Genomic DNA, 26725 nt, shown 5'->3' with positions numbered 1-26725 from the left:
CCTCCCAATTCCTGTCCTCTGGGAACCTCACCATGTGCAGAAGGGTGGTCTCTGCAGATGCACTGAGCTAAACTGAGGCTGCACTGGATTGGGGTGGGCCCCTCATCCAATGACTGGCGTCCTTATAAGGAGAAAAATAGAGACTCAGAGACAGAGGGAAGAAGTCTGCGTAAGGATGGAGGCAGAGACGGAGTGATGCAGCCACACCCCTGGAGCAGCCAGGAGCTGGGAGAGGCAGGGACCAGATTCTCCCGCAGAGCCTCCAGAAGGAACTGGCCCTGCCGACCACCCCAGAACTGCGGGGGATAAACTGCTGTTGCTTTGAGCCGAAACAGTTTGTGGCGCTTTGTCACAGCAGCTCCAGCACGCTGACCTGCAGGGTGGGCGGGAGGACAGCTGTCCATCCGTCCCCACCCCAACTGGGGCAAGTGGAGAAGTGATGCCCCTCACCAGGACAGCCAGCGTGGCCTGGGGCTCAGGGCCGGACCACAGGACATCAGCGGACGGAGCAGGAGAGACGCGGGTGGTGGGCTCAGAGCAGGGCCTGGAGCTCAGACCGAGTCTGGGCCTCTGAGGTTCTGGACACATGTGAAAGCCCTGTGAGGAGGGAGGATGAGCCCTAAGGCTGAAATGGAGGACAGACCATCGAGAAGCGATCTCCTGAAGCTCCCTCGTCAAAGCTGCAAGAAAGCGCTCTCCAGTGTGTCTCCAGGACAGGGATCACTCACTAGGGAGGGACAGGGACTCATGAGGGAAAGAAATGCCTGTCAGCCGGGAAGGAGGCAACAAGACAGAGCCCCGCCCAAGTCCCTGCTCAGCCCGAAGAGCACGTGGCCACCCTGGGACTTGATCAATTTGAACTTTGATATCTTCAAGTGAAACGGAACGTTTACTCGATGTGTGCTGCAGAAAGAGGATATAGGTGTGTCTTTACCGTACGGGGCAGAGAGGTGTGATAAGCTGATAGAATTTTGGATTTAAATTCTTTGATATGGTGTGGATTGAGCCCAGACACACCGAGGCAGGCAGGGTCCCCTCCAGCTACGCCTGCTGTCCTGAGAAGGCGTCGGGCCGACCACCGGTGATGATGTTCCCACCCGGCCTTCCTCACAGCTGCTCAGCGCACGCAAAGCGAGCCCAGCTCTGTGTGCTCAGCTGCCTGGCTTCACAGGTGGCCTCGTTTCCATGGCAACAGAACACTTCAGAGTCATCTGCGTCTGATTCAGGTACTCCTGGCGGGGGCCATCAAAGCTGCTCTCTCCCTGGGGGCTCTGACAGGCACAAAGGTCCTCAGAAACTCAAAGCATCTCTCCGGCCCCAAGAGGCCACAGCTGGGACACTGCCCACACCATCATCAAGGGGCAGTTTATGCATTTTTCCCCAGAAGGGTGCATTTTGGGTGCCCACCAAGTCTTAGCAATAGAAAATTGTTCAGCGGGAAGGGATGTGGTTCTAGAACCTTTTCCCTGTAGCATCCTCTTTAATGTCTGCGCACACACCAGGACATACCGGTAACACCAGAAAATACCCAATGAAGTGAATAAAGCACAATGCTGGTTCCAGCTGGACTCACACTGATTTGAGTGAATCATGACTTAAATCAGGGTGGCCAAGGTGTTCTAGAAGGGGCGAGGCAGGACCCATTTCTGGCTTCGCAGGCAGGGGGTCTCAATCGCAGCTACCCTGCTCTGCTGGTGGGTGTGAGAACCGCACAGACGACGCCTGGGTGAGGGGGCACGGCTGCGTTCCAGAAAAACCTCATTTACAAAGGCAGGCAGCTGGGCCCCCGTTTGAAAGCCTATTCTTACGAAAATGCAAAAGCATCGTTTTGGTTTCGCTGGGCGTTCATTCTAGCCATGCTTCCACTCCTGAGATGTCCAAACACCAGAAGGGGCAGTCACCATGGCAACGAGTGAGGGGCAGCCCCCTGCTCCTCCCCATATCAGCAGCCTCCTTGGGCGTGGGGACCACCTGGCAGGAAGTCCCCAGGAACTTCCTAAGCGCACAGCTGCTAGGTACCTGCTTCCTCTTCCTCCTCCGGGGAACGAGGTGGCTTTGCTCCTCATTCAGAGAATCCCTCCACACCTTTCTCCCCGGCCCCACCTCTCCCCAGTTCCCGTTATTTTCAAGGTCTTGGTGTTCATTTCACCCCCACCTCACTTTTAAAACGACCACCGCCTTGATTTGCATCCTATGGCAACTTTCTCTTTGTCAGAGGAACATCTCCGAGAGCCCACGGCCCCCCTTCCTTCTCTCCCTCCGGCTCATTGACTCAAATTGTCCAAGCACCACCACTGCTAATGACAGCTGGTCACCAAGCCCCATGGCCTTGTGCCTGGTGGCCCCTGGCCCAGCCTGGAGCGCTGGCCTCGGCCCTGCAGGAGAGTCTGCCCCTAGCACCTCCACCCGGCTTCCGGCCCCGCCCGGAGGGCAGACACGGCGCCTCTCGCCGAGGGTGTAATCACGAAAGTCAGGAACCATTTCTTACCTCGAAAGCATGTTGTTGAATGGAAATGCTTCCAGTTCTTGGAGAGCTGGGTTCCTCAGGGCTCTGTCTGCCACCCTCCAAACACCCGCACTGCCACCCCCACGAGATGGCCATCACCCAAGTCGGCGCGGTCTTACAGCAGGAGCCAAATCCTCCCCTTCACCTGGCGTGGGCACAAGTCACGGTGCAGATTACACAGCAGGACGTTTTCCACTGGGCTCTTGACCACACTCAGAAAACCCTTCCCCAGATGCACAGTTTATCAGAAGCAGCATTAATGCCCTAAAAGCCCAGAACATATCCTGCAGTTTCTCCCCTTCTTAAAACAAAATAACACCCCCTCACCCTGAAACTCAAGGCTCACAAAGGAGGAGGCTGTGCACACACCACAAGGGCCATTCAGTCCAGCCGCTACGGTGGCAGCTCGACACCTGCAGGGTTTCTAAAGCTACCCTGTCATTCTCAGGCCCTGCTCTCCCTGGAGTGACACCTGCTGCCACGGAGCCAAGAGATGGCTTCTCGAGTCTTTGGCGGGGCCAGTAGCCCACAGGGTGTTGTCCTGGGACGATCCTGGACAAGCCTGCAGAGCCAATGGGCCAGGACCTGCCCCAGAACAGCCTCGGTAACTGGGAGGCCAGGCACCTTGGCCCTCCTGGAGCCTGAGTTCCTGCAGCGTCTGGCCCGCCAGGGCTGCAGCCGCCACACAGGCGCAGAGCGCCCCGCACATGCACTTGACGGGGAAATGCAAACGGTGCCTGGCAAATCCTATGAAATGGGTGTTAACCTAGTCTACACTCCAAACCGTAAGGGCAGCTGCCTCTGGGAGACGGGCCGGGGACCTTCTGCTGCTGTTCTTCAGGACTGCCAGGTACCAAAGCAAAAGGCAGCATCTGCTGTCTTGACAAACAGAAAAATAAACTTATAATTTTTATTCTTGAAAAAACAAGGCCTGGGATGAGCCACGGCAGCGGTGCTGACCCCAGGCCCCCGGAGGCTCTGAAGGCCGGCGCCGATGTGCACGTGGCCCAGGGCCGGCGGGCCATGGAGCCCCACCTGCCTGGGGTGGACGGAAGGCGCCCCCCGGCTCCACGTCAGTGCCTGCAGAGTAAGCCCAAGCGGTATCCGGCCCTGGCAGCTGCTCGCCATTATCCCGTTGCCCCGCGCACCGCCATCCTGTGCCCAGCCCGGCCCCCGGCCTCTCCTGCCTCTGGCCACCCCCATCCTGTGCTCCCCTGCACCCTCGGCCCTTGCCCATGTTGGATAGCCATCCTCCGCCACAGACAGGCACGTGTCTACTGCAGCGCTGGCGGGCGGGGACGGAGGGCGGTCTCTGCTGCGGTCACACCGTGGGGGTGAGAAAGGGCAGCAGAGGCAGCGCCAAAAGCAGATGTTTACCCGAGATGCCTCCGGACCAGCTCCGATGTTGAAAACACGCACTGAAACAGTGCAGAGAAGGAACGGACCTCGTGAGACCGCGTCCAGGTCAGTCCCAGCCTGCCTGCACTCCCGCACTCATTCATTCACTCCTCAGATAGCCGAGTGTTTGCTGTGTGCCGGCGTCCTTTCCCTCCTGGAGTCCGCGTTCACGGTAATGACGAGAACCGTGAACGGGAGTCGACAAGACCATTTCAGGTCGAGGAAGTGCTGTGGGGACAGTGCCACCATCACACAGGCTCAGGCACGGCGCTCAGCGGCACAAGGCTGCTTTGCCGAGGGCTGCAGGAGGGACGAGAGGGCATCTGAGCTGGGATCTGAAGGACAGAAAAAGCTGCCACGTGAAACAGGGAAGAGCGTTCCAGGCAGAGGGAACAGCATGTGCAAAGGCCTGAGGCAGGGGCGAGCTGGGTGTGTCCAAGATCCAGAGAAAAGGCTGGAGTGACTGGTGTGCAGGGGGCAGGTATGGGTCCCCAGCGTTGTGGGATGGGCGGGGCCAGGTCTTACAGGGGAAGACGGACAGCTCCGCTTTTTCTTTCTGTTTTTTCAGTTGAAGTACAGTCGATTCACAATGTTGTGCTAGTTTCTGACAACTCAATTCTTTTTTCTTTCCCGTCTCCCTGCAGATTCACTGTCCCAAACCTTCACCATTTCTAATTCGTTTAATCACTGCTTCCAAATCAAGGAGTCATAACTAAACAGGAAACTCCCTTCAAAATGAGGGGGGTGGTGGGGAGGAGGTGGTCCGGCCGTGACAGGGCTGGAGAGGGGCAGGTTGAATCAGTGCCTTAGGCCATAGGAAACGTGACTGACTGGTTGGTGATTTGTAAGCCCTTGGAGATAGAACACCTGGTTTTCAGCAACTCCTCAGACACACCGGGATAAACCAGCTTGTGGTTTCTAGAAGTTTGGCCAACCATTCAAATCTGCCAGCCAACGGGATGAGATAGGAGAAGTGCCGGGGAGAGAGGAAGGGAAACGTTTCACGTTGTCCCACAAATCTGACCTTGTCTCAGGGCAACGTTCCTGCCAAGGTCAAGTTTCATTTCCTTGTCTCTAGGAGGGGAGAGGATCCCAGATGCACACTGACCCCTGCCATCACCCAAGGAAGCCACCCGAAAAACCTGCTCTTGGAGAAAGTTCCCTAGCTGAAAGATGAAAAGAAATGAGGATGCAATGGAAATAAAAGCCACCTCTTAGATTACTGTTCGAGCGTTTTCTAGCTGTAACAAGGGAACAATCAATACTGTTTCTGTTCCATGAAAGCACATCATTCCACTGTGGATGCAAAGTCCCAGCGGCAGGCTCGCCCCTGCCTTCTGTGCGAGGTCCATCCACGAGGAGATGGGGCAGCTCGGGCTGGACACAAGGCTCGAGAATTGATTTCACAGCTGGACCAGCAGGGCAAGCCCTGAAGGGGAGCCCCTGGGTCCTGCAGGAGCCCCTCCCAGGGCCAAGGTAGGTTCCTCAGCTGCCCCCATCCACCCGGCCCCAGTTGTCATGACAGCTGCTTCCTCCGCACTGAAGCTGCCGTCAGCGATGCCCCAGTGACCTCCTGGTTGCCACTTCCAGTTCCTGTCTCCCTGCTCTGGGCAATGTTGGTTCTCATCCTGCTCCACAGGTCCCGCACTTTGAATTACCGTGGGCCACTGTCCAGGGGTCTTTTTCACGCCCTGCTCCCTACCAGGCTGTGGTGCATGCTCCCTGCAGCAGGGGTCACACCTCTGGGGACTGGTTCCCTTCTGTGCCCTCAGCTCCAGGGTGCAGCCCAGGACGGGTGTGCGGTGATGAGCCCCGGCTGTCTGTCTCTGTCCACTCGTGTGTCCTCAGACTCACACAGACACCCCCAGCTCACAAAAGACGGCTGGTGTGGGGGGAGGAGGGGAGTCGGAGTGGCAGAAATGCTCGGGGCACTGGGGTCACCCCTTACAGAAACTGGGAGTGAAAAAGGCTGTGTGGAGTCGGCGGAACAAGGAATAAAAGCCTACGACCGAGTCACGGGGTTTCCTGCGGGAACAAAAACTAGGGAGGTGTCCACATCAGGAGGATCGGAAGGGACTGAGTCGGCTTCTAGCACAGAAAGAAGGCGAAAGAGAACAGCACAGATTCAACCAGTGCTGCCCCGAGGACACTAAGCTTCGAGGTCACCACTCTGAGGCCACCAGAACTGAAGCAACACTTAAGAGCGGGTTGCCTGCGGGGCAAGGGACCAGCGCAGAGCTCAGGTCTGCTGGAGGCCGTGAGAGGGGCCAGTAAGAGCCCCCCCGGTGGCTTGTGGGCCGGGGTATCCAGCAGCAGGGCTCCAATGCCCCCCTTTTTATGTCTCAGGATTCAAGTTCCCAGCTGTGCTCGCAAAATGGAGACTGTCCTCACCCCAACTCAAACACACCCACAAAGGAGGAAGAGGAAACGACACTGAGAGAGCGGAGAACATTTACACGAAGCCCGGAGAGAAAAACCCGCATCGACGTGAAGTCAGACCCTGGGGCGGCGGTTCACAAAACTTCCGAGGAACAGATCCCGTTGGGAATGTGATGAAAGTAGAGATCTTCCCCCGCGAGCGCTAACCTGGGGCGGGTGGAGCACGGGGGCCCCTTGCACCGTGACCCGCACCAGGCGGACGGAGATCCATTCTGAAACCCCAGAGCTCACCAGTTCAGCGTGAAGAGACCTGAACCACCCTTGTGCGGTGGGTCTGAGTGGCTTGGGGGCCCCACCTGGTCCCCCGTAAATGCCTGTGTCCAGGTGCAGGCTTCAAACCCTGTCCGCGAGGCTCGGGGAGCGGAGGGGAGCCCTGACACTGGTCCACTGACTCACGACTGCACGCCCAAGCCCACGCGTGTCGGGGAAAGGGGACGGCGCCGCGAGTCCCTGCCCCGCCGGGCACTCACCATCATGAGCTCCTTCTGAAAGGACTTGCGGTCCTTGTTCTCCGTGTTGTTACAGTCCTCCTTCAGCTTCTCCAGAACGGACGCCACGCGCTCGGGCTCGCTGTCCAGCTCGGCGCGGCAGAAGCAGGTGAGCGGCAGGTCGCCGTAGCCCAGGGCGTCGGCGAAGGAGCGCCAGCTGCTGACGTTCTCCATGAGCAGCGTGCGCACCGAGGCGTAGATGTAGGTGAGGAACTTGCAGGGTCGCAGGATCTGCTCCAGCAGCACCGACGTGCTCAGCTCGGGCCCGGAGAGGAGGCTGGGCCGGGCCTTGCCCACCACGAGCACGTTCTTGGCGTGCACGAGGCCCACCCGGCCCTGGTGGTAGCCGATGTACCACTCCTTGGTCCACAGCTGGCCCTTCAGCCGGACCTTCTCCTCGCTAAGCAGGGCGATGGTGTCGCCCTTCTTGTACTCCAGCAGGTAGTGGTTCTTGCTCTGCCGCACCACCGTCTTGAGTAACTTGCCGAACTTGAGGCTGGACACGGGGCGGTCCTGGAAAGTCGGGTACTTGGTGGTGGCGGCGAATGGGGACAGAATGATCTTGCCGACCTCGTTCTTTTTGAGAAACCGTCTCTGCCCGGATGGCTTGATGGCACTTTTTGGAGGGGGCTGGGGCGTCTGGACGCAAAACTGGGTCAGGATGGCCTCCTGGTCGTCTTTCACCTGCACCCTCAAGGTGAAGTCGGAGAGCTCGCCAGGGTTCTGGCAGGTGATGGGGAAGATGAGGCGGCTGACCTTGCCCAGCTTCACCTGGAACCCGCGCACGGCTTTGGCCTGCTCGCTGGCTCTGACCTCGTAGTTGGTCATGTTGGAGAACATGCAGACCTGGAGATCCTGGGGCCTGGACAAGACGAACTGGTGCTTGCCCCAGAGCTGCAGCGCCACTGGGGCAGGGCTCGGGGCCTGGCGGGTGACCTCGCTGACCAGTAGCGTCTTGGGGGCACAATCATGCCCAAAAATGGTCACCACCGTCTTGAAGGACGGGTGAATGTGTTTGGGGCCATAGAGACCCACGGTGACTTTTTTATGGATGAAGTCCCAGACCGTGGAAGGGTAGAGGATGTTCGGGCCGTGGGCAACGATGGCCAGGTACATGCAGGGCTCCAGGTTGTCCAGCTGGACCTGGACCATGTCCCCGTAGCTGTAGGTGAGTGGGATGGGGACATATGGCCCTTCCTTTGAGTCGCTCCTCAGGCACTGGAGGCCCACTGTGCTTTTGCTGAAAATGTCATTTTTCACCTCGGCTGAAACCTTCATCTCCAAGATGAGATGGGTCTTCACCTCCAGGGTGCTCAGCTTCACCTCCAGCACCGGGCTGACGCTGCTGCACCTGTCGCTGTTGAGTTCCAGCGGGGGGTCCAGCAGGGCCTTCATGGAGATCTGCTGCGTCTCCCCTGGGGCCACGTGGCCTTCGGGCACGTGGATGCTGATGTTGGTGTCGGGGAGCTGCACGGCGCCCCCCGAACTATCCAGCTTGCACACAATGTTCGTTTCCACCGCCTGGGTCTGGCCCCACCCGGGACTCTGGCCCAGCAAGTCCAAGTCGTGGCAAGACCGGGCCAGCTTCCGGTGGCTCAGCCAGGCGGCGCGGAAGTCTTCCCGGCTCTGGAACTGCTCGGGGGCCGGCGATTTCAAGCCTGTGAAAAACCCCGAAGACGCGGGCGCGTCGGACTTGGCTTGAAGGACGGAGAGTTCCGACAGGCTGTAGGAACGTTTGCTTCGGAAGAATGGGTTGTCCCGCTTGACCGGCGGCTCCGTGTGGAGTCGGTGTGTGGCCGGCAGCTCGTCGAAGATGTCGCCAGTGCTGTTGGTGGTCGCCGAGCTGGACTCGGTGAAAGCGGACGTGCCCGTGTCGAAGAGGAGCAGGTCCACGGTGCTCTTGGGAGTCAGCTCGTCCACGCTGGGCATCGCTGGCATGTTCCCATTGAGGAACGGGTTGGTCTGGACCCCGTTCCAGAAAGGGTTATTACTGTAGGGTCTGCTTGACCCCTTCTTGTCTTCTGCCCACCCTCCGAGCAGATCCAGCTCCTTGGCTACCTCGTCGGGGCTGTCTGGAAGATTGTCGATCATCCCACTGTCACTAAGCGTGGAGTTCCGGTAGTTCAGGGGCTGCACGTAGGAGGAAGGGATGTAGCCCATCTCCGTGGTGTTGTGTGCGTACCACCACTCCCCGCCCGATGTGTCCAGGACGTAGAGGTGGTCCCCCTTGGAGAACTTCAGGGTGGTGAAGTTGGTTGGGCAGTAGTCCTTGATGGCGACCACTTCCTTTGCATTTCCGAAAGGTGTGGGATTGTCTGCTAGCAAGGCACTGGGAGAAGGCACTGTGCAAAACACAAAGAACAGGAGGTGAGGGCGGGGCCCGCGGGGGGGGCGTGAGGCTGAGCCTTGCCCGAAACCAGGGAGAAAGGAGAAAGGAGGTCTGAGGAACAAACACCACTGACGTGTAGACAACGAGCCGGGCAAGTTACGAACAAACAAACTGAAGTGAAATCTGGGGTGTGATTCACCTGGCCAACAGCCTAACTCAAGCCTCGTCCTCCCAAATTCCGTCACGTCCCAACGCACAAAGTCGGGTGGAAAGGCCAGGAGGAGTCCCCCCACCATCCATGGACACGCCCATCAGCACAATGCAACAGTCAACATGTCCCCGGGTCTTAAACGTTTCATTTTGACCAAATCTTTATGCAACTAACTTACCGGGATGGCTGCTGGGTCAAAAGAGAAGCTCAAGGTGATTCACTGGGTAAAACGGAGTGATGTTAAGTGACCCACTTAACATCAACCAGGGACCGGAAAGGACCCTCAGGAGAATCTCTCCGTGTTTAAGAGCTGATTCTGCTTTCTGCCTTCAGCATGAAACACATAAACTGAGGGCAGGGTTCCCCTGACAATCAGGCCTGATTCCTAGTTTCCAAGTTGAACCCATTCTTCATCCAACTGTTCATATGAAATAAGATTTCTGAGGTCGGTCTCTTTCAGCCTCTGCAAAATGATCATGCAGGGTAACAGCGTGGAAGTGGCCTCTCCCTCACTCCTTGGAAATGAAAAGTTTAGGTCTAGTCACACCTCACGTTGTGTCTGAACAGCTCCCTAAGCAATCTGAAAAATCCCAACACTTTAAACCATGACTCAAGCTAATTTATAGTTCTTGGCATTCAGCCTTGTTACCGATGTAGACAGCAACTGGACCAGCAAAAACGAAAGTCATCGAAACGAGCAGGGTGTGTTTTGAAAAGTAACGGATAATTAAAAGCTGAGTGTTCTCTCTCCCTCCCATACATGACAGAGGACCTACACCCAGAAGACGAAGAAACTCCTTTCTGATGGAAATAAGCCCGTGTGTTTCTCCCCAGACCCTACCCCAACTGCGCTGTGTTTTGCCGAGTTTGCTGAAATTCTGCCTTCCTGTAACAAAGAAAGTAAACTTTTTTCAGTTGCTTATGTAAACCAGTAGAGAAAGGACTACATTTTTAGTCAAACTACACCTACATCTTGTCTAATATATGACTGAGTCAACAAGCATCCTATGCTATCAAATAGGCCCCCTCCAGAAAACAGCCATCTGCCGCTTTCCCTGTCCTTTAGAAGGAAATAAAGAAAATCAAATTGTGCTTCCTTGGCGCAGTCTCAGAGAATAACACAGGAAGTTTCTAATGCTTTACGTTACCTAACTTCAAGAGATGATGCTTGGCGGGGAGTGTACCTGGGACTTGAAGGCTGTCACCTACCACCCTCTGTCCAGGGTGTCGGGAGAATCTGACTAGGGGGTCCCGCGACCTGGGTTTTTAATCTCTGGAGCCTGAGATTCCTCATGATGGAGAAAAACCATCTTTCCTCCGCGGGCTCTGAGGGGGGACTGAAGGAGAAGACGCTGACGGAGCGATTCGCATGATGATGGTTAGTTCACGCAAGGACCCGCAGAGCGTTATGTTTAAGTAGGCAGCTCCACCCTCCTCCCAATTTAACTTCTCTCCATTGTATTTACCATCAACTTACATAAAATGGACCTTATGTATTTCTTTGTTTTTTTGGGGGTGGACTCTATCACCCCATGAGGTTGTGAGCTCTGTTAGGGGACGTTTTGCTCGGCGGTGTCCCAGGAACGGGACCTGTGTCACGTAGCAGGTGCTCACTAAATGTTCGTGGAGTGAATGCTCATCTTGGAGGCTTACAACAGAGAAGCCACACCCCTGTTCCTGGAACGAGACACTGGCCAAAGGAAAAGCCAGTGTCCCTGGCCGTGTCCCGCTGCTGCAAGACCACACCAGAGAGAAACCACTCGACACTGAAGCGGGGGCCGGAGTAAAACAGCCAAGTCAGACAGAGCGGCTTCGAGGGGGTGGGAGCAGGGAGGCGGCTCAGCTGGGGTCGCGTGACGGTGCACGAGCCTCTCGCCCCGTTTTCTGGTCAGAGGCTCCGGTGATACAAACCGCTTTTTGTTTCCTTGACACAACTGATGAAAACATCGCTGAAACATTAAAACCAAATGAAAATGAAAGAAAGCTTGCCCGTTGTTAAAATCTTGTTAGAATTCCTCGAAAGCTATACCCCTATTATTATGTTCCTCCAGGATAATTCCCTTACAGTAATAGTTTTAAAATTAAAACCCAAAGCTATTAAGCAGGCTTTGATTGTAGCCAAAGAAAATGTATCAGTGCGAATGATCACTTAGGTCTTAACCAGACTGAAGAATAAAAATGGTTTTACTTAAAATTCCAAGCACTCTCCTTAGAAGAGTAGCGGTAATGGATGTCACCCAAGGACTGAGCTCGTCCAGCGGGGGACGGTGTCCCTTCCCGTCGGCCCGCCCCTCCTCCTCACCCCTGGAGGTGGACTGTGGTGTGAGCTCCCTTCTAAGACCCGCCACTGAGCACCTGGGGACGTGAGGCTCGGGCTTCCATCCAATAGAACGCAGGAAAATCCTTATCGGAGTCCATCTTAATGAATTCTGCAGGGTGTCGCCCAGATTCACAGCTACTTTGATTTTAATACAAAAAAAAAAAAAAAATCCCTGAGTGCCAGGAGGTTCACTGCACTGAATAATACGTCTCCTGTCCTTCTGCCTCAGTTCTCACGCAGGAAAGCGTTAACCAGGGGCAGATTTTGCAGCAGATACCCTGGCTGGAACAGAGTCCCACCTTGAAGCCTGCTGACCATCGGGATGTGTGGGAAGCCCCCGGGCTGGAATGCTGCCCTCGGGAGGGGAGTCCAGAGGGTCCCTGCGTCCTCCCCCCGGGAGCCCCCCTCCCCCAAGCTAACCTCCTCACATGCCAGCGGCACTATTCTCTTAGGAATAACAGTTCCTCCCACATCATTATCATTATTGTTCAAAATTCAGCTCTCTGCCCCTTGTTTCAAAATCCCAGCCCAAACCCCACAACCGACGCCTCTAGTTTCCAGCTTTCACCACGAAAGCTGGGTTATAAAGTGAGAAAACAAGGTCCATCTCGGACCATGAACAATAAATGGCTGGGTTATTCACAGCAACGCCTAACAGGTCTGCTGCTCTTAGTAATAAAAATCTCATGATTGCATTGCTAGCCTTCTCTTTAAAAGAACATTTAAAGCGATGCTCAGGGCCGCAAGCATAAAGGCCAGGCGGGAAGAGGAAGAACGTGAGGACAACTGGAGAGAGAAGGAAGGGAGAAACGTGCACATGCCTTTTAGTTCTTCGGGGCGCAGCGTCACAGTTTTATCTGGGAGATGGCAGTTTAGTTCAAGAAATATTTATTCAGCTCCGATATTGTGCCGGGGGCTAAGGATGTAAAAGTAAAGAGGAAGCTGCACTGCTCAGCCGTCTCTGGGGAGCCCAGTGGATAATTTCAGCAGAACTTGGTGATGCGGTGGGAAAGTCAGCCGATGATGATGAGGACGAGGACAAAGACGCGGCCCAGGATGCCAGGAAGCTCACAGGAGGCACTGACCACGGCTCATGAGGGCAGTGTGGACTTCCAGGAAGAAAACGACCCACCGATACCCACCTTGGTGTCCAGAAGGTAGGTTTTCTCATCAGCCCAGTTGTACGTGGCTGTTAGGGAAGCTCAGACTCAGAGCGATTAACCTCTACACCAGGGGTTGGCAAACTAAGGCCCCTGGGGCCAAGTCCAGCCGACTGTTTCTGTAAAGTTTCGCTGGAACACAGCCAAGTCCGTCTGTCCACTCTCCTCCATGGCTGCTTTCTTGGTGCAATGGTGGAGCTGAAGAGCTGGACAGAGGCCATGCGGCCTGCCAGGACTTAAGGATTTACTATCTGATCTTTTACAGAGAAAGCCTGCTGACCCCTGTTCTAGACCCTCCTTTTATTCTCCAGGGACTCTCAGTATTTCCTCGACTTACCACACCCTCCTGGTTTTCTGTACCATGAAGCTCCTAGCTTCCTGTCACCAAAATGCACAAAAAGAGAAAACATACTCTGCATTAAGGAGTTTCGTTACCAAGGGAAAATTCAAAACAACCTCCAAACACATCAAAAGACCAAACCACGACACGTGGTCACTGTTCGGGGCTGACTTTCTAACACGGTGAAGCTCGGAGAGCTAACATGGAACTATCTGAGTGTGACCTTAGCAGCCTGGAAGCAGAAGGGTCCCTGGGTCTCAGAGCCTGTGCAAACCCTGTCTTCGCCCTCAGCCCGTCCTGTGCCCAGGAGCTCACCTTTCACATCGTTAAAGCTCGATTCTGAAAACCCTTCGCTCAGGTCGATCAAGGTGCCCTCGGACTTGCACCGCGGGAGGCCGCTGGAGTTGGCAGCTCGGATCCGCTGAGCTGCCATCTTCAACCTCTCTTCCCGGGCGGCCTGCTAAGGTTTCATAGTCCTCCTTCCAGCTATTCCAGCCGCTGCCGAGGCTTCTGTCTCAGGCAACCATGCTGCCCGGTGTCGGCTTTGCAACGTGCTTCTTCCTGAAAGCAGGGGGAGAAAAGAAGAATTTCCCTTGAGCAAGTGAAACATGGGTTAAATAGTACATTGACGGCCAGCGGGAAGCCTCCTTCTCCCAGAGGCCATGTCACTGTCCCTGGCCCAGGAGAGCAGAGCCGGGCCCACTGCCTGGGTTCTGCGGCCACTTTGTGCCCATGTCCTCCACGCTCTGGGTGCACACAGCCCCCACAGTGCTTCCTGGCCTGCCGTTTGCACCCTCTCTGCTTGAGGCGCAGTGGGGTTTGTGAAATTTGCCAGAGCACCTGGCTAGCACATTCATGACAGTCAAAGGGGAGGACAAAACAGGATCTGTCCACACTGCTAGTTCCAGGGTTCAGGGATGGGGAAATAAATCTCCATCTGCCCAGATGGTGGCTGGTCCCATGGCAGGAACAGCCACCTTTGGGACTCCGGCCCTAGGTGAGCAGTGGTCTCTCATGGCTCCGCTGCACTGGGCTTGAGGGCTCTGCTCCCTGCCCATAGGCTCCCTAAATCCTCCCTGGGCCCCAAGTAAACAAAAATAAACCACATGCGGCCATTTTTGTACATAAGGTACCCTTGTGTGACTTCTGCAGATGGAACCATGGTAGACTCACTCAATCACTGTGCCGTTACAAAGCCACCAGAGAAAGCTTTTAGGGGGAGGAACACAGATTCACTAAGGCCTCAGTTTTTTCCTGGGAAGGGGCACCCAGGAGTTTAGGGGGTGTGTTGGGGGTTGGTTCTGGAGATGAACGAGGTGACTGGCCCTGGGCAGACCTCTCACCACAACCAAAGGACAGGAAAGGAACAGCCGGGAGTCAACATCGGAGCAGCGAGCTTCACAGGCTCTCAGAGCAGCCCATGGCAGACATCACTTCAGCTGCCCACAGCTGGCCCACAGCGCTCGGAGCAAAGGCAACCGAAACAGGTGAATTTCACTCCAGTACAGCTGGCTGCGTGTGACCTGCTCTCAGTCCCTCGTTCCTCTACTGCTCTGTCCAAAGACGGCTGGAAATGCGGCTTCTGACCCAGGTGTGTTGCCCTCACTAGTCAGAGGGACCCGGAGGCCCCAGCACCGCTCCCTGCAGCGGGATGCTGCAGCCCACCCCCGGCTCTGTCTGTAGCCGCCGTGCAGAGAGAGGGCCAGCCTTGCATCCGTCCACACTCTACGGCCCCCAGTTAAATACTTAACACAGGATCAGTTCTCGTCTTTGCGATGTGGGGTGGTGAGAGCACGGTCCCGATCTGGTTTGTCTCAAGGACAAGTAAGCCAGCCCAGCGCTGGGAACAGGGGGTGGGGCTCAGGGACTGGCGCCCCCACAGCCGGGCAGCCGCAGCCCTAGTCCTGACTCTGAGCGACCCGCTGGCAGCGGCTCGAAGGAGGATTCTGGCCCATCCCAAGGCCACAGATTGCCACATTCCTGCACCTTGGAGAGAAGGCCCGGGTTATGGACTGAACGCGTCTCCCTCCAAATTCACATGAGGAAGCTCTAACAGCCCTTGTGGGGTGTTTGGAGATGAGGCCTTCGGGAGGTGATGAGGTTAGACAGGCAGATGGGACCAGCATCCTCACAAGAGGAGACACCAGAGGGCTTTGCTCCTCTCATTGTGTGAGAAGTGGGCAGAGGGGGAGGCAGGGGCCTTGGCGTCCTGAGAGCCTGGCTGGACCCACGTGCACAGGAAGGCGGACAACAATGACCACCTCTCTGGGGAGGGAGCAAAGCTGCTGTCTTGGGGGTGACACATCCCTTAAAAAAATGCCCACCCTGAGCTCAGCCCCGCTGCCCCCCCCACCTCCCACCCTAGTTCCTAGTCCGTCGGAGCCTCCCCACTTTTGATTTACGACCCCTGCATCAGCACTCGCGTGTGCACATGCGTCATTGGAAGGATGGGGGAGGCACCTGGGAGGTTTTCCCCATCCGTGGAAGCGCAGATGGCTTCCGTTCTCCCCCCACGAGGTTACAACTGAAGTGACTGCATCCTGGGACTCCCTCTCCTGCCTGGGTCTTCCCTGCAGAGCCATGCATGGGAACCTGGACCTCCCGGAGAGCAAGGCGCCCACCCAGGCTGGGTGCACAAGGCGGCCGAGGCCGCGAGGCGTTGCTGGGCTCTGCCTCTGGCTCCCTGCGCAGTGACCGCGGCTCCCTGCCCCACAGTCCACCCCCTGTTGGGGACAGAGTCCCCACGAGCAACGGCGGCCACACAGCTCTGTCGGGGCTGGACTGGAGACGGCTCTACCCTGACCTGCGGCTTTTATGGGGGCCCCGTGAGAAAGCCCCTGGGGCACGGAATGCAAGCTGAAGCAGCCTGGAGCAGCTGGCTTCACAAGGGAGCCAGAGCAGCGTGCACGGTATTGAGACGAGAGGACAGGAAAACACCCTGGACCTGAAAGACTCAGCCTCACGGAATCAACACAGAAAGTGTGGACCTCCGGGGGCGGTGGGGGAAGGGCGCTTCAGGGCGGCCTTGAGCCCAGAAGCCCTGTTTGCTGGGTGACTTTCACATGAATGACAATTCCTACCTGAGATGCCAGTTCACTGTGGAACCTGACCACCCCCTGCTGTCTCCCCGACCAGGCCAGGCTGCTCCGGACGGCTTGGGATGAGGGACAGTGCTCTGGGTCCCCTGCTGCACTAACCCCACATCCCCTGCAACCCACCCACGGTCCTGATACGGATTCACAGATCCCAGCAGCGGGGCGGGGCGGGAGAAAGGACCCCGGGGGTTCTCCAGGACAGTGCATCCTGGCCGAACTTCAAGAGACCCCAGTGAAACAGGGGCCGCACCTGCTGCCCCACCCCCGTTGTGAGTATCGCAGACTCCCGCTCACAACCAGGGCAAAGTGTCTAGTGGAGGGTTTTTTTTTGCCCCCAAAAGTCGAGACGGGCACAATTACAAGGTCACTGCACAGCCCTGCTCCCGAGGACCCAGGGCCCGCTGTGACACTGAGGGTCCGCAAGCCCTCCAGCTGCCCCAGGGAGGTGAAGTGCCCCAGCGTCCTACAGGGTAGGGCCGTCGCCAGGCAGAGCGGGCATGCATGCCTGGGAGGACGGGGGCCGAGCACAGGAGGAGCCGGAGGGTGGGTGAGCAGGGGCCAGGATGGGATGGTGAAGGGGCTAGTCTTGGCCCCGGCACCACGGGGAGCCACAGAAGGTTCCCGATTGAGAAGGACGACTCTGGCTGCTGATGACAGAAATGGAAGCAGCGATGCTGTATCTCTGAAAACCAGTTTAGGAGAGGCCGCTGGGAGAGCGGGTGCTGGGGTGTGGGCAGATGGACACGGCAGAGGAGCGATGCCGGGGGAGCCCACCGCCCTTGAAGCCCCGCACAGACGGATCCTTGACAGGGGAGCTGGGTGAAGTCCGGGTGGGGCGGCTTTCACGCAGGGCTGGGACAGTGGTGGCCCAAAGCTCAGCGGAGGCCCCCACAGGGCACTCAGAGAGCCTCCCCGGAGCCGCAGGCAGAACTGAAGACAAGCAAAACGAGTGATCAGAGCCTTCGCGTCCTCACTGGGGCAGACGCAGCGCCTCGGGGTGGGCAGCGGAGAGTGGGTCACAGACACCACTGGGGCGTTCGGAGGCTGACTGGTGATTTTGTTTTGTTATGGATGGGGGACGTAATTATTACCCTGAGCCGACAGAGACAAAAACCGGGCTAGCTGTCACATAAAGAGTTCTGCCGTCCTTCGAAAAGCCCAGAGATACCCTCACTGAGGTCCATTCAAGGGCGCGGTAAGCCCTCACTGCAGACCCGATGGCGCTGCCCTTACCAGCCGGAGCCCAGGCACTGACGTCCGAGTCCTGAGGACCAGGAGCCTGGGTCACAGGACATCGCTGCCTTCATCCACTCTCTTCCTCGGGACTGGGGAGCTTTTGTCCCGTGTGCTCAGCGCCCCATGAGAAGTCCAGTAGGACAACTTTCCCCAGGGGCGGTGGGGGGACCATCGCTGGACGCGGTCCTGGCACCCACCAGTGCGTTCGCGGGGAGCGCAGACTCCAACCCTCACCTTATGATGAGGACGTTATCTTACAGCAAAGAAAGAGGGCAGGGCTACGCCAGGCAGACGCCTCCTCAGGGCCCCTCCTGGACCAGGTATGCTCAGGGTGAGGGCTCAGAGTGAGGCTGCCCCTCCACCTCCCCCAGCGCCTGGGCAGAGACCCGAGTGACCCGCCCACCCTGAGGAAGGCTCCGGGAGGCACATCTATAAAACGCTGTCTCCCGCCTTGCTAACCATTTCTTTCCAAACCCACAGAACTTGCCAGGCCTTCCTGGTTACTCCCAGAGTTCAATCCACACGCGCCCTTAATTTTCTCAGAGCTGCCCTTTGGTCAGGTCCCTCCCCGAGCTCAAAACCCCCTGGGTGTGGTCTGCTGCCTTTAAACTGGGGAAGGCAGGCCTCCCACTCCGCCCGCACTCAGAGCCCTCGGCTCAGCGGCTCTCCCAGGTCAGCACTTACCTCCACCCCCGTGGGGACCGGGGACCACACTTCTCAAGCCTGCCCTGCAGGCTGCACCTTCTGCTCCCCTCACCTGTGCCTCCAGGAAAACTGCCTTCGCTCCCCACCCTCCCTCTGCTCCACCCTCCTCCCCACAGCCCTGCAGCCCTAGTGACTCATGTGCCGGCATCAGCTCTGCAGCCAATGTCCTGGAGCCTCGGATTCACGCCGCCCAAGTTCAGGGACCACGCCCTCTGAATTAGTCCCTGCTTTATTAGAAGCGTAATGTGGGGGTGAACAACCCGTTGCTCCGATTTGCTCTGCGTTTACCATATGTTATACTGTTACTACACATCAGCTGGTTTTCCCCATTTTTCACTATTTTCCTATTTTATTAAGCTCATTATTATTTTTACTTTCATTATTTAGTGATTAATTTTACTATTTTCTTATTTATGTACGTTTCAAAATGTCCATGACAGACTTTTTTTTAAATGTGGAAAGTGACATTAGGAAACTTTGTCAGCCGCCTGCCCAGAAGGGATGTGTCAGGGATGAATGTGTGTGTGAGTGAGTGTATCTCCCTTCGACTAGGAAGAACTCCAAGGAGCCATAAATCCAAATGCCCAGGCGGTCTGAGCCCCTCACAGCGTAAGCAGACATGGCTGGGTTCCCATTCAGTTGACATATGACCCCCGAACCCCAGATTCAGGTCACTGAAGGCTCCCCTTCAGGACTGATGGGCATCTTGGACCTCCCAGGCCCAAATCCCACTCTGGGGTTGACCCCAAACCTCCTCCCCATCTTTACCATCTCAGCCAACAGGTGAAGGGATCATTCAACCAGACCCAAAGCCCGATGTCCCTCTCCACGGGACCCGCCCTCCCCCGGCTCTCCGTGGAGGGTGTGTTTGGAGTGTGGGCACACACCCCACCGGGGCAGCTCCATCTGACCTCTCCCCAGCACCTCCACACCACTGTCAACTCTCAACTCAATTACAGTAATTGGCTCCTTTCTACCAGGTCTACTGCATCCAGTTCTGCTCTCCCACCGTCCACCCCTCAATTAGCAGTCAGAACTTCTTAAAAAGTAAGTCAGGACTCTGTTCAAAGCCCTCCAAAGGCTTCTTAGCTCTTAATGCTTACAATGTCCTCAAGACTGGCATTATGGGTCCTGCTAGCTCTCTGCTCCTGTTTCTTGAGGTTCTCCCCCTCCCACCGCAGGTGCTTTGCACATGCTGTTCCCGCATCTCGGGAGGCCCCTGCCTAATATTCACCAGACTGGATCCCTCACTTCATTCACGTCTCTGCTCAAACGCCACTGAATCAGCAAGGACAGGTGTCTGCAGTATCCACTTCCCTCACTCTGCCCATTTTCCCTACTTTCCTTACCAGCACCCCACATATCCTGTGCTTTTCTGTCTCCAGCCTGATTTCCCTATGAGGCCACAGGACTCAGCTGCCCCCTGAGTTGTGACAGGCCTGTACAGAGCAGACTCTCAAATAAGAATGGGTGAATGAATTCCATTGAAAGAAAGAATGTAGTTTTGGCGCTATCTGGTAGGCACCCCCGGGATAATCTCCTTTCAATAGCGAAGTCCCCAGCAAGTGTCAAATGCCCCCCACCCCCGACAGCTGTGTGACTTGATCACGCACAGCAGGCTAACTCTAGGGATGTTGTCCTATTTTGGAAATCCAAGTTACACATTTCTAAGACACTGATGGGCACCTGGGACACAGCTGGATGGCCTGGACTACAAGGCTGGCCACCCTCCACTAGGGTCTGGACTTCACCCCCAGCCCCAGGAGCCGTCACGTCTCCAGGACAGCCTGCAGCCGCATGCACCCTTGGTCAGGGGGCCAGTGCTGGACCTTAGGACATCTCAGAAGGGCAGGCTGTAACAGCCACTGCATCTCCCGCCCCTGCAAGCACGCCCGGACTTGGGAAGCCACCCGCTCCCCACCCCGCCCTGGTCTCGTGGCCGAAGTCTGGTCTAAGAAGACAGGAAGGGGCATTCAAGCTTACTAATGTCTGACTCACAACCATAAGTTCTTCTTTTCTTTCATATAAAGGCCAATTCATTTAGAGAGAAAAGAACTAGGAGGCTGGCCTCTGAACAGACGGCATCATCGTACAAGGAGAGACTCCTCTGCAGATGCTGGTGGCAAACCCGGGAACCCGCACACGGCCCCCCAGCTGCCCTGTGGACCTGCTGCTCCTCAGACCGCAGAATCACAGGATGTTCTTGTGGGGAAGTACGTGCCAATGTTCTGCCTGAGGAACAATCAAAAAACAAACCGAGCAAGGAAAACCACAGAGCACAGCACCTGCGGGGAGCGGGGCGAAGGCCCTGGCCGGGACCCGGCATGTGCACAGCCCCAGGCCAGGCTCTCGGTGGGGGGGGGGGGCCTGACCCCTGAGGGCGCAGAGGGAAGCCGCCGGCCTGGGCCCTGTCTGCGTCTGCCGGAGGCACGGGGCAGAGGGGCCGCGCCGGGCTCCTCCCTGGCGAGTTCTGTTCTTCGTGCCTTGCTTCAGATGACTCATTCTCCACATTTGATTTTAATTTCTGGAGTAGGAGTATCGTGCTGATTTCATCAGATTTCCTCCGGGTTAGAAAGAAAGCTTGAGTTTCGACCCGCTCTGGGCAATTTTCGTCATCAGGCTCTGTGGACAGAAACTCCACCACGTCTGCCCCCTCACTCCCTCCCCAAGGAGTGGGCTCTGGAGGATGGAAGTGATCCAGAGATAACCTCCCCAGCTGAAAGCCAGACACCCTGGGCCCCTGACCCTATGGGCCGGCCACAGAGAAGCCTGCACACGCCCGGCAGGCTGCGGGGGTAGGCTGGGGACACCTGGCTTCATGGACACCTCCTCACTCTGAGGAGCCCGGAAGGCAGGTGAGCGGGTGGTGACCCAGCGAGGCGAGAGTGAGCTTGTCTGTGTGTCTGTAAAAGTCTGCAACCTCCTTTCCCTCCGATGCCAACAGCCCTGGAGGGAGGCAGATGCCGCAGTCTCCAACCTGCACCCCGGCTCCCCCCGCCTCCTGAACCTTGACCCAACAGGTCTGGGCAATAGCCCACGTGGAGAGCCAACAGGTGACTGGTGTCCCCTTCCCAGGTTCCCCCCTCCCCCGAGCAGGGAATGCACAGGGTCCCGTTACGAGGACCGTCCCACACAGCAAAACTGGGACCTTCCCGCCACCTCGGTGGAAGGCTTCCTCCCACCGACAGGATTCTGATCTCCAGAACCTGTCCGTGCCCACCTGGAACAGAGATGAGAGTGCTGCCTGTGGCCTTGGGGAGGGCCGCCTCCCTCCGTGGGGAATGCGCGTGGCTCCATCGGAGGGAGGGGACAGCAGGGAGTCAGCTGCACGTGCCAGGGTCTGTCTGGGATGTATTTCACTTTGGTTCAACAATGACCTCAATTTAGGGGGTGGCAGCAGCAGCTCTCGGAGCCCCCTAGACGGCCATCCAGGCAGAGTAATGAGGTTCGTGGCAGCATCGTGCGTCCTGGGCCCTGAGGCTGAGCAAGGTGAGCACCTCGGGGCAGGGGCCACGTCGCCTGAGGGAGCAGCCACCGAGAGCTGCACCCGCCTCTAGAACAAGGCTCTGGGTGCAGACGCTGGGCTTCCAACGTGCCCGCATCCAAGACCTTCTCCGTTCATCCAAAGCTGGTGACTCAAACTCACCCCCCGGAGGCTCCGTGCTGTGCGTGGGAGGGACCCTGCAGGAGTGGGTGCCTGCCTCCCACTCGCTGCTTTTACTGTGGAAAGTGATGGCTGGAGGGAACTAGCCTGATGACTCAGGACAGAATAAGGAACCCTGAGCCTGGGGAACCCCAGGGCTGAGGAAGAGAGGGAAGGGGTGACCACACCCCTCTCTCTGGCCTCCGAGGGGCCTGGGCGTCTTACTCCCTGGCCTTTGCCTCCCGGGGTCTTCTACTAGACACCCCACTGTGGGGTTGCTCTCCGTGGGGGGCTGGGCCAATCCCATCGCCTCCTAGGGTAAAAACAATAATCTCAGCCTCTTCAGAGGCTCCCACAGTCTGTAGACAACAATGCAAACCCTCCGGCGCGTCTGCCCAGACCCTCTGAGCACTAACCCACCCTACACTCTCCTCTGTAAGCCCCGAGCTCCCGCCGAGCACAGCGACCGTTTCCTCCACTCGGTTCCCCAGCCATCCCCGAACTCTTGCCTCCATCTCTCTCTGTCCACCCAGCCACCTGAAGACCCAGCGGGGCCCCCAGTTCGTGCCATGTTAAAGCCCCATCGAGCAGTGCCTCTGCAGGTGGAATCGCATCTCCTCTGCGCTCTCGTGGGCTTCACCGCACGCCCTCTGGGCACTCACTGCTCTTATCCTGGGCATCAGGGCTGTCATTCTGCACGTCATTTCTTAGTTCCCTAACAACGACCCTTGTTTGCTTAAAAGCCAACAGACACTGGCTCCTCTGTCTGTAATCCTTCAGCACCAAGCACGGTGCCTGGTCCAGGCTGCTGTTTGGTGCCATCTGTTGAGCGGACAAGTGCTTCATCTGAGCATTTCCTGATGTTCAGGCACCGCTGAGCTCTGGGGACCACCAAAGACAAGCGAATGGAGACCAGTCTCTTCCTTGACTGCTTATCTTTTAGCTGGATGACAACATGCATGGGTCTGACCCCGAGAGGAGGGAAGGCGTGAGTCTCCGCCACGCCTTCGGGGCCTGCGCGGGACTGCAATCCCGCGGACCCCCAGGTTTGCCCAACACTCCACTCACCACCGCTCATCCTCCGGTCCCACCTCCCGCTGCTGGCGCTGGCAAGGAGTTTAAAGAAACGCGGACGTGTGCCTGTCAAGTGCTCAGCAAGCAAGAGGTTCAGGAGGTCTGGGCAGCGCGGTCGGCCCCAGCGTGTCACACGGGGAGGCCACCCACCTGCGCGCGAGGCAGAGCCGACAGCAGACGGGCTGGAAGTAAAATCTTGTGATCAGCCCAGGCCAGAAAGACTGCCCTACTCTGGTCCCCAGCCAGTGCCTAGAAGGAAAAGGCCTAATTATCTCTGAGGATGTTGTAACAGAGATGAGAAAAGAGGCCCATTCACTTGACGGGAAGGTGGGGGTGCCGGGGGTGGGAAGCGAGTTCCTGAGGTTTGAGAACGTCCGACATGTTCAACAAGACTGCAAAAACATCAGCACGGAAGGTCTTGTGATTTCCAAACATCAGTCATTGACTTACTGTCTTCCTTTAAAAACAATCTGAAATTATTTAATACTTCTCTTTATTTCAATCCAGTTTTTAACAATATAAGTTTATTCAAGAAAGTTATAAAAGCAGCTTTCTATAGCTTTAAAAAGGAAGCTTCTATCCTTAAAAGAAAGGCCTTCCTTAGAGAAACTGGTATATCTTTACTAGAAAAGATTAACTTAAAAAAAAATTTTCAGTTCATCTTAGATACCCGGGGAACGCAGACCTAGCTGGTACCGCTCAATGGGCAGATGCGGAAGCTGAGGCTGGTCTGGGTTTTATTGAAAGGATTTCCTCTGGGAAACCGAGGAATGACAGCTCCTGGGGAATCCACCCCCCAAAGAGGTGTCACTCCTCAGCTTGCTGGTTTGGATGCCTCTCAGCCAGACCCTCGCCAGGATGGAAGGGGGCTGCTTCGGTTTTATCCACCGGTTTAAGGACGATCCGGCGTCTAGCACAGGAAGCAACCGATGTAATTCATGGAATGAATGAACGAATTTCTTCACTGAAGATCTACCATGTCCGTGAATTACTAATGGAGATGTCCAGGGCGGTAAACCAATCACAAGTCTCTATAAAGTGACTTCACACACGCTTTACAGTGATGTAGACACGGAGACGATCACTTATCACACGGGCCGAAATGCGTTCCACTCCCAGGGCGGGTTACGCAGCTGCTAAAATGCATTTTCTGATATTTAATAGAATGAAAAAATCCATATAGCATAACACAGAGAAAAGTGAAATCTACAAATTCTACCATAAAACGCATTCCACTCTGTTCCTAGAAGTGTTTACCTGATAGAAAAGGAAGAGTGAACTTCACACTAAATGACGACAGGGATTACGTCTGGGTGCCAAGCATGTGGATACTTCTGTCCTTTAGCTTATTTTCCCTAAGTTCTCTACTTTTTGAAGTTAAAAAGAAATATATTTTATAATATAAGCTTCCATTCTTTTCCCCAAATACCAGGCCACAGCTCCAGCAGGTCCTTGCCAGCCTTGCACGGCCACTTCCTGGGCGTGTCTGAGGGGTCAGTTCCTAGCACTTCCCGACACCTGACTGAGTGCCTGCAAAGCTGTGTTAACCCCACGGGATGTAAACCCAGCCTTCCCTGTTTCAGCTCTGTGACTTGCACAGAGTCATTTCGCCAATAAACAATAAAAAATGCATTCCTGTTCCTCCTGGCCTCGTAATTCCACTAATTAGGAAACGCTGGCTGCCTGATTGTGATTCATAATGAAAATAGACATTTGGTCTTTGTCCTGTTTCTGGCAAAGGGCTCCTAAAACCCTGGGGATTTCCCAAGCAAAGAAAGCAATAAAGGTGTCTTCTGTCATGTTAATGAGGTGACTTTGGGCCCGACCTCAGGTAACCTAAGGATGGGGGCTTTCAGTCTCGCCCTCTGACCTCTGGGGAGGGGAGGAGACTAGCTGGAGGTTGAATCAATCACCAACGGCCAGTGACTTAATGAATCATGTCTATATAATGAACCCTCCGTAAAATCCTTCCAGGCTGGCGAACAAGTGGAGGTTTGGGGTGGGGGTGGCCACTAGGAGAGGCAGCAAGCTCCTCCTCTTTCTCCAGGCTTTGCCTCACGTATCTCTTCCACTTGGATTTTCCAGAGTTGTGTTACAATAAACCTGTAACCCAGTTAGTAAAACATCTGAGTTCCGCGAGCCACTAGCGAATTAAACCCAAGGAAAGGGTGGTGGGAACCTTCCATCTCTAGCCAGTGGGTCAGCCTGGATCTGTGCCTGGCGTCTGAGGTGGGGGGGGGGGCAGTCTTGTGGGACGGAGCCCTCCACCTGTGGGATCTGAGAACTGGTGGTGAGGGGGGAACCCCTGCAGGAAATGGAACCGGGCGCAGAACCGTTCCCGAAAGAAAGTCAACACCAGCAGAGCTGCAGAAAGGGGCTGGATCCGACCTGATCTGCTCCTCCCCACAGGCTCCCCACTGTTCGCTGCTATAAACAGCAGGGCAGTGACCATCTTTACACCTAATCTTCCTCCGAATTTTGGATTCATTTCCTAGGACGACTTTCTAGTAGAGCATGAAGCCTTGCCAAAGCTTTCCTGGAAAGCTGTAGCAATTTTTACTCCCAACAGCACTGGGGGTCCCTTTCCACCCTTCTGCCACCAGCTCCAGAAAAGCTTCACCAATCTGACCAGTGGGGAACGGAATACCAAGTTTAAATTCACAGTCCTTTGACCATCAGTCGGGACGTTTTCAAATACCGACTACTTCTTCCTTCCGGCTTCATGACTCCCATTTCGTATCCTTTGTTCAATTACAGCCTGGAATTTCATCATCTCAGTTGCAAGTATCTTCCCCACTGTTGCTCGCACGCAGACAAATCCATTTGCTAACTTGATAAAGTCTCCATTTATTCAACCCTATCAATCTTTCCTTTGTGATTTCCCCTTGAAGCACAGAAAAGCCTCTCCTAACGAAAAATTTGATAAACATTCCCATCTTTCTTCCTTTATTTAAAAAAAATGGTTTGTGGACTGACATTAATGGACAAAGAATTTATTTTGCTGCTCAGTGAGGAACTTTACAAAATGAATTGGCAAACGGCTAAGCCATGGCTCCTTTGTCAGTTCCTGAATAATCTGTCCCCCCGTGATGTCATCTTAATGCATTGTAAATGTGTACGGACACCAGGGTTTGAATCTGGCCTATTCTGTGTTGTCAATCTGCATATTTTTATAAGAACATCAGCCCTTATGTAACTCTGAGAGTTTTACTACGTTCGGCCGTCTGGAAGGACTTGCCCCCATGAACTGTTCAGTTTCAGTCTCCTACCCGTTATTTTCAAGTATTTTTTCCTTCCAAATGTACTTTAGAATAATTTTATAATATGTCTTCCCATCCCTTCATTCCTTCAGAAAAGCAGCTCCTCTGCGTGTTTGCTTTTGTTGGCACGGGCTTGGTACAAAGTGAGGACCGTACACTATGCTACCTTTTCTTCCGGAGATACAGTGTGTCTCTGTTTATCTAAAAATGAGTGTCAGGACAGTGCAGAGCAGGGACTGGCAAACTCTTTCTGGAAAGGAGCAGAGAGTAAGTGAAGCTCTGGGGACCACAGGCACTCTGTCCAAAAACCTCAAGTCCAGGCAGTCCCCCAAGTCCAAATTCCACCTCCGACATACGTCACTCTGACCACCTCTCTCCACTCTCTGCTCCTGGCCAAGCACCTCGCCTCTCGCCTGGACTCACCGCAGCAGCCTTCCACCTGCTCTCCCTTCACTTCTAGCCCAAACACATGCAACTGAACCATTCTCCTTGGAGCAGCCTGGGCCTCTCAGCACAGGAAG

At 55.8% G+C, this 26725-nt stretch overlaps 1 protein-coding gene across 4 annotated transcripts in view; it reads right to left on the bottom strand.

Annotated features, from left to right (window-relative positions):
* Positions 1 to 26725, bottom strand: part of SH3BP4 (SH3 domain binding protein 4) — an 82252-nt gene that overhangs the window by 3150 nt on the left and 52377 nt on the right. For 3 of the 4 annotated variants that reach the window (XM_064485281.1, XM_031452454.2, XM_064485279.1), the window contains 2 exons: positions 13507 to 13752; positions 6814 to 9173 (listed from right to left, as the gene is read on the bottom strand). In XM_064485281.1, coding sequence (XP_064341351.1) covers positions 6814 to 9173; positions 13507 to 13624 — 2478 coding nt within the window. In that variant the 5' untranslated portion in view covers positions 13625 to 13752. Of the gene's footprint in view, positions 1 to 6813; positions 9174 to 13506; positions 13753 to 18206; positions 18301 to 26725 lie in introns of those variants that run through there. The other variant, XM_064485282.1, reaches the window with a different exon arrangement.

This window comes from Camelus dromedarius, chromosome 4 (genome assembly GCF_036321535.1).
Source record: "Camelus dromedarius isolate mCamDro1 chromosome 4, mCamDro1.pat, whole genome shotgun sequence".
NCBI classification, from domain to species: Eukaryota; Metazoa; Chordata; class Mammalia; order Artiodactyla; family Camelidae; genus Camelus; species Camelus dromedarius.
This window is presented reverse-complemented; position numbering and strand designations above follow the sequence as displayed.